Genomic DNA, 16,378 nt, shown 5'->3' on the forward strand with positions numbered 1-16,378 from the left:
CTTTTAAAAAGATAAATATAAAAGAACACACTGCAGAGAGGACTTTTCTATGTATGGTGTTGACATCATCGGGCCTACCAATATTCACAGTTCACACCAGTATTAGAAAAAACACCACTGCACTTGGTACTTTATTTAAGTGTAGAAGGGAGAGTGTTATTTGAAATGAGCAACCACCCCTTATGCTCTCATTAAAACTTTACAAGAATGAATGCTAATGAAGTGATAATAATGCGTCAATTTTGTTTATGATGATTTGCTTGATATAGTTTAATCGATTCTGTTGCTACCCTGTGTTGTCTTGCAAACATAGTCACACGATTACAAGCATTATCATTAACCAAGTTGTCAAGTTGTGACAATGATTGAAACATTTACAATTTTGATTACTTAGTTGCACAGCGATATTGAAGAATATTATAAAATATTAGATAAAAAGGCACCCATTTGACGATTTGTACTGTATGTAATGTTCTATGTAGCAAAGTTATTAATAAAGCGTTTCAAAGCGCATCATGTTAAATGAAGCCGTCACATAGACTATTTAGGATGTATCTTTTATATCGTCATATACATTTTAAAATCGTTTTTTAAAATCCTGTAATAATTTTAGTATATCTGCGTGAAATTTAAACAAACAATGAACAATTGACTTATTTCGTCGATCCTATTATCTTCAGTTTGATGATATGTAGTTATCTCATCTCAATAGCTGTATTAATTCAATTGTGTTTATATTATCCTTTGTAATTATGATATATTATGATGCTTTGTTTACAAATTATCCCGATTTAATTAATCTCGTAAAAAATAAAAATTAAATTCATCCAAGGGCGCCAAGGCATTTATTTATGATTATGTATACTTGTTATTATTATTATTATTATTATTATTATTATTATTAGTAGTAGTAGTAGTAGTAGTAGTAGTAGTAGTAGTAGTAGTAGTAGTAGTAGTAGTAGTAGTAGTATCATATATTATTTATATTATTATTATTATTTATTATTTATTATTATTATTATTATTATTATTATTATTATTATTATTATTATTATTATTTATTATTATTATTATTATTATTATTATTATTATTATTATTATTATTATTATTATTATTATTATTATTATTATTATTATTATTATTTATTATTATTATTATTATTATTATTATTATTATTATTATTATTATTATATTATTATTATTATTATTTTATTATTACGATTATTATTATTATTATGATTATTATTATTATTATTATTATTATTATTATTATTATTATTATTATTATATTATTATTATTATTATTATTATTATTATTATTTTATTATTATTATGATTATTATTATTATTATTATTTTTATTATTATTATGATTATTATTATTATTATTATTATTATTATTATTATTATTATTATTATTTTTATTATTACTACTACTACTACCACCATCATCATGATAACAATATCGATACCACTACCATTAATATCATTATTACTATCATCAATATTATTATTATGATGATGATGATGATGATGATGATGATGATGATGATGATGATGATGATGATCATCATCATCATCATCATCATCATTATCATTATCAATAACGTCACCATTAGCATCACCGACATCATTTTTATCATTCCTAATAAACACACGTTCTACAAACAAAAGTCTCAGTGTCTTCAGCTCCTGACCATGACGTCGGTCATACACGTTCACATTTTTAAAAAGATAAATCAAATTTATAGTAATGTACTGTGTTGCTCAAATGAATTTGATTTCTTTTAATTGAAGAAGTGGGGGGGGGGGAGGAAGGGCTGGGCTTAAAAATATCTATCATCAATTTATATGTGTCCTGTTTCTTTTTATGAGCGAACAAAGGGACTTAAGCCTTATTGTCTTATAACGATTATATAGTTAAAAAAAAGAAGCTCGTTATAAAGTAGCAGCTTGCTGCTCTTGTTTTGTGGCGTCATTGGTTACGATTTTGAAATTTTAAAATCTGTTGGGCTAGAACATAACATAACAGTGATTTTAACAGATATGCATCAACATCATGAATAACGAAGTCAAAAATATAGAACTAATTTGGTTTGGTTTTTAAATGAGTACACGTACTGTTCGAGTATGGACATTTCAGATTTTTAGCACTCAGCAAAATACCAGTATGCTAACATGTCCGAGTGCTTTGTCCTCTCCTAAATCATAAGTGACATGCCTCTTTTTCGAATAAAAATGTCTTTTTTGTCTTTATATGAGGTTAAAGACCCGAGGATTAATAGCGCAATATCTTTTCAACGTCTCATTGCAATTTACAAGGGGGTCCCTAGCCAACAGCAACACTTAACATTATAGGACGAGACAATGATGACTATTGCACGAAAGTACATTATATTTTCGACAGAGACAACGTTGATAACGACCAGGTACTCATTTTATACATGAGTAGGGTGAGAGAATGCTAGTAAAGAGCTTTTTTCCAAGGACTCAACTATGGGCTGCTCAGAGCGGGGCTCAAATTCAGGACATTCCGGTCCGAAAGCGAGTGGCATACCACAAGATAGCATGGCCACACAGTTTGAATCCTTATCAAGGCACTTTAGCTATAAGTCCTTGAGAAAGACTTTTTATATATCATTTTCTGCATTGTGTCAGAGACTGATAATAAAATCAAGATATAACATGAAGGCAATTTCAAGTAGACTTGTCATTAAAACATTTCGCATATGAGCCAAAAGAATTTTATATTTTGTCGTTTATTTCACATGTATCTTTAATTATGATTTTAAAAAAACTATATGGCGTATTGTTAATACTGTATAGCACTAAGACTGTGGTAGAATTACCGCCAGCCATATTAATAGCTGTTTTTATTCATTACTCTAAATATGTTTTATATATTAATCTTTGCAATTCAAATTAGTCAACAAATGCTGCCTGAAAATTGTATCTGTTATTGGGAACACACAAATAATTTAAATAATCTCGCTTGACACTGTATAGAACAAAAAGAAACCACCCCACATTTCTTGTTTTATATATATATATATATATATATATATATATATATATATATATATTCCAATTATTTACGATATGTCTCTGCAGATATGCATTAGATTGAAAAAAACAGGAGTGTATAATTCATTATCCATAAGTTTCTTCCTTTCAGTATTAAAAAAATTGACATTTCTACAACATGAATCAATGTTTTATTTCTAAGAAATATTTTTATTTAAATGTTATTACTTGTGATACCCGTTCACTCACCCCCATAAGCAGGTACCTCGAGCCGACGGTTCGGCATTATAAATCATTTCAATAATTATGAATGAAAGAGACAATTTAATAAATCATTTGATGAGCAAACAAATGAATGAACAATTGAATCAATCAAATAACTAGATAAATGTTGAAATAATGATTGTTAATTGGAGTTTCGCTCAGATATTTTTATAAACAAAATTTCGTGACATCTTTACAAGTGAACAAATCGGCAACAGGATTATTTATTACAACTTTATATTTTTCCTATCAAAGGCATTTGTCTAATTGATAAACTACAATATGCTGAACAGAAAAGTGCACATTTATTAAGATACAGTGTTCCATCTGACTAGAGAAATAATGATTGAAGAATGGTCAAATATACCTTTTGTCATTGGTTAAGTCACCACTCTAGTCACACTATAGTCATCATCATAGCTTGTCGCTCCAACACCGAATCCACTCCACGGCATCTGTGGAGAAGACTCTAAGGCCATAGTCAGTGCGAGCCCATCCTGGTATTCTCTAAGGATGTGCTCCGCCGTCTGCTCTGGGCAACCACAGTACACAAGCTAGTCTCAGCCAGCCCCCACGTTCTCATGCTTCCAGCTGCTGTTCTCCAAAATAGTATACTAATGAAATAGCATATCCTTCCTGTATGATGTCATCGCCATTCGTGGCTAATACTTTACAAACCTCACTCTGCCGAAGAAAGCAAAACTCCGAAGTCGTAAATGACAACTAATTTTTATTAGATACTGACACACAAAGCCTAAGTTCGACGTTCAATTATTTGCAGGTCTGATAAACCAAATTGTTTTGGTCTCCTTGTTGTAATAGAAATACTCTCAAACCAACGCAAAATAAATGTCCAATGTTAAAACGACCCCATAATTGTGTCCGTTGATCAGACCTGCAAACGTTCATGTTGGGTTAGTTGCATTAAGTTGCGGGTCAAAAAAAAACCCACAAACAAACAAACAAACAAACGATGTATTATGAAAGTTGCAAATCACTCAAGACCAAATAAAATTGTGTGAAATAGAATTCCGAAAGGTCCTTGCAAACACTTTGTTTAATAATTTGTGAAACGTCTCAAAATGCATTATTGGTAGGATGGCATATTAAACACCATTTTATTGCAATGTATATACACACACAAACACAAACAGGGGCTGGGCTTTAAAATATCTATCATCAATTTATATGTGTCCTGTTTCTTTTTATGAGCGAACAAAGGGAGTTAAGCCTTATTGTCTTATTACGATTATAAAGTTTTTTTTTTAAAAAGCTCGTTATAAACTACCAGCTTGCTGCTCTTGTTTTGTGGCGTCATAGGTTACGATTTTGAAATTTTAAAAACTGTTGGGCTAGAACATAACATAACAGTGATTTTAACAGATATGCATCAACATCATGAATAACGAAGTAAAAAATATAGAACTAATTTGGTTTGGTTTTCAAATGAGTACACACCAGTATGCGAACATGTCCGAGTGCTTTGTCCTCTTCTAAATCATAAGTGACATGCCTCTTTTTCCAATAAAATTGTCTTTTTTGTCTTTATATGAGGTTAAAGACCCGAGGATTAATCGCGCAATATCTTTTCAACGCCTCATTGCAATTTACAAGGGGGTCCCTAGCCAACAGCAACACTTAACATCATAGGACGAGACAATGATGACTATTGCGCGAAAGTACATTATATTTTCGACAGAGACAACGTTGACAACGACCAGGTACTCATTTTATATATGAGTAGGGTGAGAGAATGCTAGTAAAGAGCTTTTTTCCAAGGACTCAACTATGGGCTGCTCAGAGCGGGGCTCAAATTCAGGACATTCCGGTCCAAAAGCGAGTGGCATACCACAAGATAGCATGGCCACACAGTTTGAATCCTTATCAAGGCACTTTAGCTATGTCCTTGAGAAAGACTTTTTATATATCATTTTCTGCATTGTGTCAGAGACTGATAATAAAATCAAGATATAACATGAAGGCAATTTCAATTAGACTTGTCATTAAAACATTTCGCATATGAGCCAAAAGAATTTTATATTTTGTCGTTTATTTTACATGTATCTTTAATTATGACAATAAACTATATGGCGTATTGTTAATACTGTATAGCACTAAGACTGTGGTAGAATTACCGCCTATTAATAGCTGTTTTTATTCATTACTCTAAATATGTTTTATATATTAATCTTTGCAATTCAAATCAGTCAACAAATGCTGCCTGAAAATTGTATCTGTTATTGTGAACACACAAATAATTTAAATAATCTCGCTTGATACTGTATAGCACAAAAAGAAACCACCCCACATTTCTTGTTTTATATATATATATATATATATAATATATATATATATATATATATATATAATATATTCCAATTATTTACGATATTTCTCTGCAGATATGACCCCATAATTGTGTCCGTTGATCAGACCTGCAAAAGTTCATGTTGGGTTAGTTGCATTAAGTTGCGGGTCAAAAAAAAAAACCCACAAACAAACAAACAAACGATGTATTATGAAAGTTGCAAATCACTCAAGACCAAATAAAATTGTGTGAAATAGAATTCCGAAAGGTCATTGCAAACACTTTGTTTAATAATTTGTGAAACGTCTCAAAATGCATAATTGGTAGGATGGCATATTAAACACCATTTTACTGCAATGTATATACACACACAAACACAAACACACACAAACACACACACACACACACATATATATATATATATATATATATATATATATATATATATATATATATACTTATATAATGGGAGGGGGGGGGGCATTGGAACATTTTGAGATTAGATGTTTTTTGAGCACAAAATAATGATCCAGTCATTGGATCAAATAATATTACAGGCAAAAAGACTCTCCCGAATTTTCAATCTGCATTCCCATAAATGCTGTCATGTCCACTTCCAACTTATAATTTTCTTTAACTGGTTGATATTCAAAGGTTTTGTTGTTGGCTGCACAAGGATTGAGGACGAAATGTTTCTCAGTTTGTAAAATTTTATATGCTGCTATATTTTGTTCAGTATTGATATTTAACGATTTCCCACTACGAAACGTTTATGTATGTTTTTTTGGGGTTTTTTTTTTGTTTTTAAAACTTTTCCTCAATTTATATTTAACTTATACCTAAGAGGACTTCTCGCTGTTGATATTCAATTCCATTCCCATTTTCTGTGAAGGAAAAATAACACAATAAATCAAAATACATTATGTGACAGCTCCCATCGTAGACTTAGTATTGCGATATAATTATTTCATTTTATTTCTGTTTATTTATTTGACCAGTACTGGCGAAAAGCCACAGACGTCCAATTTTTAAAAATGTTTGTGATTGCCCGCTATGAGTGATGTCAGGGCTTTAAGCTTTTATTCTATAAAATAACATTACGACCATAATTCTTTAACCGCTTAACTGCCGTCCACTGAAAAAATAGGTATTTACAAATTTGGCCAGAAAACTCGTTCTTCAAATATCGATCGATTTAATTGACCCTCATCTTGTCAAAACTGTCAAATCTAGGACTTTGCGAAGATGAGGATCAGTTAAATCGATCATTTGAAGGACGAGTTTTCTGGCCAAATTTTAAATACATGGCTTTCCAGAGTAAGACGGTTAAACTGGTTAATGGTTGTACTTCTTTCGCTGTTTTATTTTGGAGGGAAGGATTGGACCCCAGACATCGCTCAAGGAGGGTAGTCAATGAGGTTTCGAAAAGTGGACATCTGTGGGATTTCCCTGTTCTCTTGTTTTTACTTCCTAATATTATTTCATTCTTTTAATTATTTATAGTATCCTTGTACACAATTAAAGAGCAGAGCAGGGAATTAAAAACACATTTTTTTAGGTAAAGAACCGAAAATTGGTCCAAAATCTGTATGTAAGAGTTTGCATTTCATATTAGAGTAAAATAAAACCTCACCGCTGGGAGAAAGGTATTATTATGTAAGAAATAGCGGTGGTGGAAACAATAGAAATACATCATTGGTGTTATCTTGATTTGAAAATTATGCTCTCCTAATGGACGATATTCTTCGTCATGTTAAAGAAAGAAAGAGTCACGTAGAACTGTAAGTTATCTACAACATTCTTGTGAATTACTCATGTTGTAGTGATATTAAATGAATAATAATAAATTACGCGCTTCCGCTACGGCAAGTCATTTCACGAAGGAATATAGATAATCCATCAAACAAGATGTCTGACGTCAACAGGATTCACCCATAATGTCCAAAGTGAGAAAATCGGATGGTGATAATCTTTCCCACGGAAAAAAACCCAAAAAAAAACGAAAGTGCCTGAAGCAGGGCTCGAACCATGGACCTTCCGGATCACAATGTAAAGCCTTAGCTACTCGGCCACTCACCCCCCCCCCTTTATTATTTTAGTAATCTTAGGCTCAATAATCATTATCAATGTTTTAGTTGCAGTCTAATTGTGTCTCAGGGGGTCGCATGAACTCAGTTGGTAGAGCACTTGCTTCACACATAATGAAACCAAGATCGATCACGGCTGAAGTCGAGATATTTTTCTGACACCAATTCCCCGCGCCCCCGTCCATCCAGCAGTGATAGATGGATGGGCAGTTGGTTGTTAGTTAGATCTGATGGAAAGTACTTTGCGATAGACTAGTGTCCTTCCAAAGGGTAGCAAGCGATTGCTATGTTTTGTTACACGCTAAAGAAACCGGGACAAACTCCGCCTCTATGGGCCTGATGACTCTGAAGGACTACTATTTGTGACACTTGCTTTCGATGAGGAACCAATAAATGTGTTTTCCACCCAGCCCTTCACTTTAAGGAACACGATTTGTCTGCTGATAGGTTCTGAAAAATCACTTTCTCTTGCCGAAAAAAAGTTTACTTCAGATATACATTGAATAAAATGAAACATATCTTGTCAAAAGTCTTAAATCCAAGACTTTATTTTCGAATGTAGTATTGGCTTCTTTGAAGATTTCAGATTTAATCCGTCTTCGCAAATAGATAAACACCCTAATTCATCAATATGTGATTGAAGTAAACATAATCTGGCCAAATTGAATAAAAGTACTATGTGCCAAGAATAGCTTTTTATCCATTTCATGGTACTTGGCACAAAGGGCTTTTCCTTTGGTATTTGCCTGAATCCGTGTTATCCACTCAATGGCAACAATTCCCTTTACACCAGTCCTACTAAATTTCCTCTCTCTCTCTCTCTCTCTCTCTGTCTCTGTCTCTGTCTCTCTCTGTCTCTCTCTCTCTCTCTCTCTCTCTCACACACACACACACTCTCTCTCTCTCTCACTCTCTTTCTCTCTACCCCCCCCCCCCAATCAAGTGATAAAGAAAAATAGGAAATAGAATGAAGGCTTCAAGTTCATCGACAAAGACAGATCATGTGGATGTTTCTGGATTTCCCTTTATCAACTAAACACAATGAATGAAAGAACTGCTATGAGAGACGTTAGAATGGCGTTGCTAAGGTTAATAATCAAAAACAATGTTGTCTTTGTTTTGTCTACATTGAAGCTTCCATTTTATTTCCTGATATTATTTATTTATTCGGGCTTGATTCCGCTAGTTGGATATAACGTACCAATACACAAATCTGTGTGTAACTTTGGCAGTTTATAGATAATATGCGCTTGGCTAAGAAGCTCATAACATGGCCACCCGGAAGTATTACGGATCAACACACAAACTATGTGTATCCTTGAACCTTTACAGGTAGTTCGAAGTTGACGTCACTCAGGTCTTTGTTATTGTTTTTTGCCATCCGCGTTTATGAATAATTCTCAATTAACTGTATTATCCAGACTATAAATGTTCATGGTTACACACAGTTTTGTGTGTTGGTCCGTTATACTTCCGGATGACAATGTTGTGAGCTTCTTTGCCAAGCGCATACTCTCTATATTCTAGTTAATACAGTTTAGTGAGAACTACTCATAAACGTAGATGGAAACAACAGCAACAAAAAACAACGACAAAGACCTGAGTGACGTCAACGTTGTCCTATCTATAGTAACCAGCGAACTGCCATACTCAGGAAAGACACGTGTTTAAAATCTGGCCAGAAAACTCATCCTTCAAATATCGATCGATTTAAATGAAACCTCATATTAGAGTGAGAGTTTTTGCCAAGATGAGGGTTATTTAAATCGATCAATGTTTGAAGGACAAATATTCTGGCCAATTTTTTAAATACGTGTTTTTCCAAAGTACCACATTTAACTGATTAAATGGATGACTAAAGTCTTTAGTTCTATTTTATTTACCAAAAAAAAAAAAAAAAAACCAGTCCGCTGTTGATAACAAATACAGATGATTTTTAGGGGCGTAGAAATTAAAACTGAAACAAATATAGGACAATTTCGGTAATTCTTGGAAGGAGATAACACTTAAAATGATAAGTTGGGAGTGTTGTAAGTGTCAATTGGTTTTGAGTTATAAACATATATATATATATATATATATATATATATATATATATATATGTGTGTGTGTGTGTGTGTGTGTATGACTAGGGTCCCAATAACTCAGTTGGTAGAGCACTTGTTTCACACGCAAAGGGACCGAGGTCGATCCGGGCTGAAGTCGAGATATTTTTCTGACCTCCCTTTTGATCCAGCAGTGATTGGGTAGCTGGATCTGTTAGATCTGACGAAAGCACTTTGCGATAGACCACATGCTTGTCTTTTACCACTAGACCATATATAGCAGCATTGATTTATACACTACGTAAGTATCAATAATTCAATTTTCACGAAATATTTAATGTTTTTAATGAACCTGAAGCAGAAATGCAGGTGTACAAGTGGACAAAAAGACCTAAAAATACTGAACATGAGACGGGGTTGAGCCACAATCTTTTGGATGTGATTAAGCTTTTACATCAATTGAGGAGCATCTTGACTTTCATTTTGTTTCTAGTGTCTCTCCCGTACCACCATCTTATCTGTCGCAATATGAAACAAAATCCCACTTATTTAAGATTTCGACCAGACAATTCGCCATTCAAATATTGATGGATTAAAATCATACTCAGCTTGGTAGCCAAACTCAAGGTTTGAGAGTTTTTGCCAAAAATGGGGTTAATTTTAATTGGTCAATATTTGAAAGGCATGTTTTGTGGGCAAAAGTGTAAATTTCGTGTGTTTTTCATAGAACAACTTGAGCTTTTACATAACTCAATATCCACTGAACGTGCTCAAAGTGGTTTAACAAAGGATTCCTGACCAACAGCAACACGAAACATATATGACGCCTGTTAGGCGATATAACATTTTTTTTCCGACACGTTACAAGCCAGGTACTCATTTTACACTTGAGTACGGTGAGAGAATGTTAGCAAAGAGCCTTTTCCAAGGACTCAGCATCAACCCCATAACCTTCCGATCCGTAAGCGAGTGTCATAGTTGTACGTCAGTTATGCCCTTGTGATAGAGTGGAACGACTTGAGACAGTTGTGACTCAGCCCAGTAATGCCAGGTGTCTTTGCAAAAAGCCCGCCAACTTTATGCCAGATCCGCCAGAATCCGCCAACATTATCCAACTTCATCTGCAACAGTTGCCCAAAATTCGCCAAAAAATCCGCCATTTGATTTAAAACACTTATAATCAACAATAGTGTATTGTCTCAGAATAAAAATTATGTTACTAAATCCAACTCACCTATTTACAACTGTTTCCATTTTTAAAGGCATGAAGATATGAGTTTCGATTTTTTCTTAGCGGGAGTTAAACTGTCGGATATTGTTTTCACCTTCGGTCAATCTGCAATAGGTGCTCCTAAATGTCACTTTAAAAGGGGGAGGGGGGAGAGAAGAAATAATTAGACTTGATTGCTATACTTTTCCTTTTGGAAAATCCGCCAACTTGGCAACACTGCTTGGCCCTATAGATAGAATGCGCTTGGCCAATGAGTTCACAACATTGCCATCCGGAAGTATAACGCACCAACACACAAACTCTTTGTAACCATGAACTTTTATAGTCTTGTTAATACAGTTTAGTGAGAACAACTCACAAACGCGGATGGCAAAAACAATAACAAAGGCCTGAGTGACGTCATCTTCGAACTATCTATATAGCCTAAAATGATTAACACACTATCACTAGTTAAGAGCCTATTATAAAAGTAGGCTCTCTGCTCGTATCACAATAATAGTGAATAATAGATAGTATGCGCTTGGCTTAGAAGCTCATAACATTGCCATCCGGAAGTATAACGGACCAACACACAAAACTGTGTGTATCCATGAACGTTTATAGTCGGGTTAATACAGTTCAGTGAGCATTACTCATAAACGCGGATGGCAAAAAACAATAACAAAGACCTGAGTGACGTCATCTGCGAACTATCTATACGCAACTGGCATGCAATCAAATTGAAACCTTGCTTGTTCTGAGAAATAAGGCTCGTGTGCAAGAGAGAGAGAGAGAGAGAGAGAGAGAGAGAGAGAGAGAGAGAGTGTGTGTGTGTGTGTGTGTGTGTGTTTGTGTATGTTTATGTGCCTTTGTGTATATGTGTGTTTGCGTGTTAAATCACGTTAGGTGTATTACATGTTAAATGTGCAAATGAGATAAAAGGGCAAGGTAGAAAATATTTCCAATCATTTATTATCTAATCGTGTATTGGAGCCCGTTTGGAGTATTTTGTTATCTGAAAAAATCTTAGTCAACAAAATCCTCTTATGATCAGAGTATCTGATAATTCTCTACGTGTTACCTGTTATCTGTTTTGTTGGCATTCTCTTCCTTTATTTATATATATTATATATATATATATATATTTTATATATATATATATATATATATATTCATGTCAGACTGATAGAGCTGGCAAAATCCATTCATTCATTCCTTCATTCTGTACGCCAGTTAAAATTACTGGTGCGTGTAGCTGTGGTCTACATTAATAGAACTCGGTGATTTCTTTCATACTGTGCATGTTATGAAGTTCAGTGCTGGATTTCACTCTGTATGTGTGTTTAATTAGTAATTATTTCATCTATGAAATATGTTTTTTTATAAAACTTTAGTAAGTACTGTGAAATTGGAGATTAGAGAATACAAATTTAGGCACTTCTTACGGTTTCGAGAGGTCATAATTTGTGTGATGAATCGGTTGTTTGTCACGTTGGGTTACGATCGACTGAGCATTGTATTTTGAATCATTTCCTATATATTGTTTCTTCCGGTATGTTGCAAACACAGCGTTATTATTATTATTATTATTATTATTATTATTATTATTATTATTATTATTATTATTATTATTATTATTATTAAATTACGATATGATAACCGAATACGGGATATCGCTATTGACGCTTTGTGTTTTGTAATAAAAACTCACCACATCCGCCAGCCGGATCTAACGTACCAACGCACAAAACTATGTGTAACCTTAAACGTTTATAGTCTGATGAATGCATTTTGATAAAACTACTCTTAAAAATGACTGGCCAAAAACAATAACGTAGAGCTGAGTGACGTCTATCTCGTTCTTTCTATTGTACTTGTTGAGCAGGCGAATAGCTGCAATGTGGTGACATAATTTACACGGCTCTCTGGAGTAAGGGTGTGTAGGTGCGCTATAACTATGAATGAACTTACGCCTATTTATGATTCTTCTATAAAGTGAATAATGATTATGTTGAATACCTATGTTGACAAAGTGTTTTACGATCAATGTGCATTTTGACAAAGCCCTAAGATCCAATGAATAATGTGTGTAATATTGACATGGCGTATATTCATTATTTCATTTCGCACAATGCTCTAGTTCACAATAATTGAATTCTCTCAACATACTTTAATATCATGAAACTGGTGTGTTTACTATACGGTCCCTTTACAATGTCTTTTTTTATTTACACGCGAATATTGCTGACATGCATAATGAGTATAGTGAACGCTAGATTTGTTTTTAATTCCTGTTTTCAAGCAAGCCATTGGATTGAGAAATTTACTTGCTTTTATAAAGATAAATGGATTAATATTATTTCGTTTGTATCGATTTCATACAATGATGTGTGGCGTAGTTGCACACATATGTAATAACTTGTATAGTGGCTTTTTGATAGACGGTAATGATATTTCTTTGCATTGTGTTGTAGATGTTAATAATGACTAAAGAGTTCAAGGGCCAATGATGATAATTGAATCCACAACATCAAGGCATTCAAAAAAAAAAGTCCAGATTCCAAGTTTCATTTCTTACTGTTTATTTGTTGTGATCAATCCCAAATCCAAATCAAATAGCATGGTCATAGTTCAATCAGTTTCATAAATTCCAAATTCATAAAATCAATCCAAATATAAAGTCATTTTCAATATATAGGAATGTTTCTAAGTCCGTAAAATGCAATCAATGATGGGGAGCACAAAAAAAGTTAAACTGCCCAGCTCATAATGAAGTAGAATAGAATCAAAAGGTAGAATAGAATAGAAACAGTCTGTTTTATCCCCTATTGTAAACTATCCTACCATTCTTTCAAACCACTTCTCCTACTGATTTTGACCTCCCACATTAATATTCAAAACCTGCCTCTTAAAGCAAGAGCGGATCAGACACAACTTGTATATTAAAAACAGCAAGAATATTACTATCAAACCCCGCCTCTTATGACATTAAAGTCATTTGATAAATGACCCCATTTTATGCATAACAACCAAAAATAGCATCAATCTGTTGCGGTTATCCCCTGAGTTGTATACGTATCCCCTGAGTTGTATACGTATCCCCTGAGTTGTATACGTATCCCCTGAGTTGTATACGTATCCCCTGAGTTGTATACGTATCCCCTGAGTTGTATACGTATCCCCTGAGTTGTATACGTATCCCCTGAGTTGTATACGTATCCCCTGAGTTTTATACGTATCCCCTGAGTTGTATACGTATCCCCTGAGTTGTATACGTATCCCCTGAGTTTTCTACGTACCCCCTGAGTTGTATACGTATCCCCTGAGTTGTATACGTATCCCCTGAGTTTTATACGTATCCCCTGAGTTGTATACGTATCCCCTGTTTTCTACGTACCCCCTGAGTTGTATACGTATCCTCTGAGTTGTATACGTATCCCCTGAGTTGTATACGTATCCCCTGAGTTTTATACGTATCCCCTGAGTTTTATACGTACCCCCTGAGTTGCAACGACAGTGTTTTGTGGACAACAACCGAGAATAGATGCAATCTCCTGAAGCTACCACTATGGTTCTTTCTAATATATGTCATGTTTTATTGCCATGTTTTTATCAAAATTCTTGCGTAAACTTCTTGCATAAGCTTACTCTCTTACAGATGGTGTATCATTGAAGCTTGAATTAGTGGGGTATAGAGGCGTCGCCCATTTGCTCTCGTTGCGATAACGGTCTAGAGACTGCAGGGTATCTGGTTGAGCATTGCATTGAGACACTTCTGCCTGACAGAATCCCCTGTCCCCAATTTGAAAGATTCCCCGTTACTTACCTTTTTTTTTTTTGTTGCTTTTAACTTCATATCTACAACTTTCCTCCTCTATCATTTTCTTTTTTTACAGGCGCTGAAATGACCTAATAGTGTCATTCGCGAAGTCCCGGGTTTGATAAATTTTTTGCCAAGATGAGGGTCATTTAAATTGATTGATATTTGAAAGTCAAGAGTTCTGGCCAAATTTTTAATACGTGTTATTCCAGAGTCCGGCAGTTAATTCGTTAATAGGAGTCAATAGTCTGATGTCACGTCGCCCAGCAACGAGCAGCTTGATTCTAAACAAAGAAAATTGGTACATTTTATTCTTCATGCTGACTAGGACTTTTTCACGAGTCATGTCATGTGATCAGACTGTATAAAAATCGAAACACGATCAGACTTTATAATGTTTTTCTCCTCTGGATATACTTTTATGATCGTCGGAGAAGTATTTCATAAGGGTGTCCGCCTTTGTTCCGATAGTTTAAAACCAGTTACTAAGTTACTATACGTCATTACGAGGGAAGTGACGTCACGACTGTTGAAGCTTATAGGCAATACCTACAACTTCAAAATTCTGATCATTTTAACTTTAATCTCACTTTATGGAATCTGGTTCACCACCCAATATAATACCGTTTTGAAACGACGCGTCACAATATGGGAACAAACATGTGATGTCAAAATACTGGTTCCAATCTCAGTGGAAGTGTAAAACCACTCTTCCGGAGGACTGAATACATATCTTGTGTAAACGATATTTTGGTTTCAGAATGACGGCTTCTTATTTTATTTTATATTCTTGATATATGCTGGTCGCCTATAAAGATAATATATCCTTGATTTTTTACGTCCCGTAATCCTTAGAATCTGCCTATACACACCCAGCTACTAAAAAAGTTATGCCAACTTATGTAACTATTCATTATTAGTCCTCCAAAGGACTGGTTACATACACACTTCCAAGGATTTTGGAACTGGAAAAATAGAAGGTGTGACGTCACGACTTTTCCTATCTATTAAAATGGCTACGATGACCCTCAACTTGTCAACATTTCTTACATCTTACACCTTGAAGACGTCGTTGAATTTTGAATATTAAAAATCAAAGTCTGAAGTTGAATATTCGATTACCTTACTTTATTTATAATTCGCTAATCATTATGTTCATAATCTTTTTCCTTTTGATATCATGGTATGATAAAAAAAAAAGTATCTACATTATATACAATGAACACTGAAAAACGCGTGTGAACTGTACCGGAGATTGAAATCTTTGTGATATTATTTTAAAAAATGAACGAATATTTCTAGTATCTAAACTAGTTCCTGGACTATAAGTTGTGAATATATTTTGATACGAACACAATGGATGGAATGGGTCGTTTGATCACACGTGGATTTTTATCCTTGCTCCATATCAGTAGTGGCATTGTATCGGGGACATGTGTTGTTTACACACTGATCCGATGGGGGACCATGGAGAAATGTCTACCGCCTATGGTACAACTCTCAGGAGGAACATTAATTTTGGTAAGATTTGGGTAAAATTATTTGTTTATTTTTGATTATCCATAATATTACCTTTGTTTCTGCCACAATTACAATAGCGACAATAACGTAATAACAACC

The 16,378-nt window shown here is 34.0% G+C and overlaps 1 protein-coding gene across 6 annotated transcripts in view; it reads left to right on the forward strand.

Annotated features, from left to right (window-relative positions):
• Positions 1-12,117: 12,117 nt before the first annotated feature.
• The window catches only part of LOC144966552 (uncharacterized), a 15,378-nt gene continuing 11,117 nt past the window's right edge, over positions 12,118-16,378 (forward strand). Inside the window, exons 1-2 of one of the 6 annotated variants that reach the window (XM_078903209.1) lie at positions 12,118-12,271; positions 15,960-16,279. In XM_078903209.1, the coding sequence (XP_078759335.1) occupies positions 16,115-16,279 (165 nt within the window). In that variant the 5' untranslated portion in view covers positions 12,118-12,271; positions 15,960-16,114. Of the gene's footprint in view, positions 12,332-12,391; positions 12,491-15,959; positions 16,280-16,378 lie in introns of those variants that run through there. The other 5 variants (XM_078903213.1, XM_078903212.1, XM_078903211.1 and 2 more) reach the window with 5 other exon arrangements.

Source organism: Berghia stephanieae, chromosome 2 (assembly GCF_034508935.2).
Source record: "Berghia stephanieae isolate SIO BIC M18660-M18661 chromosome 2, UCSD_Bste_1.3, whole genome shotgun sequence".
NCBI classification, from domain to species: Eukaryota; Metazoa; Mollusca; class Gastropoda; order Nudibranchia; family Aeolidiidae; genus Berghia; species Berghia stephanieae.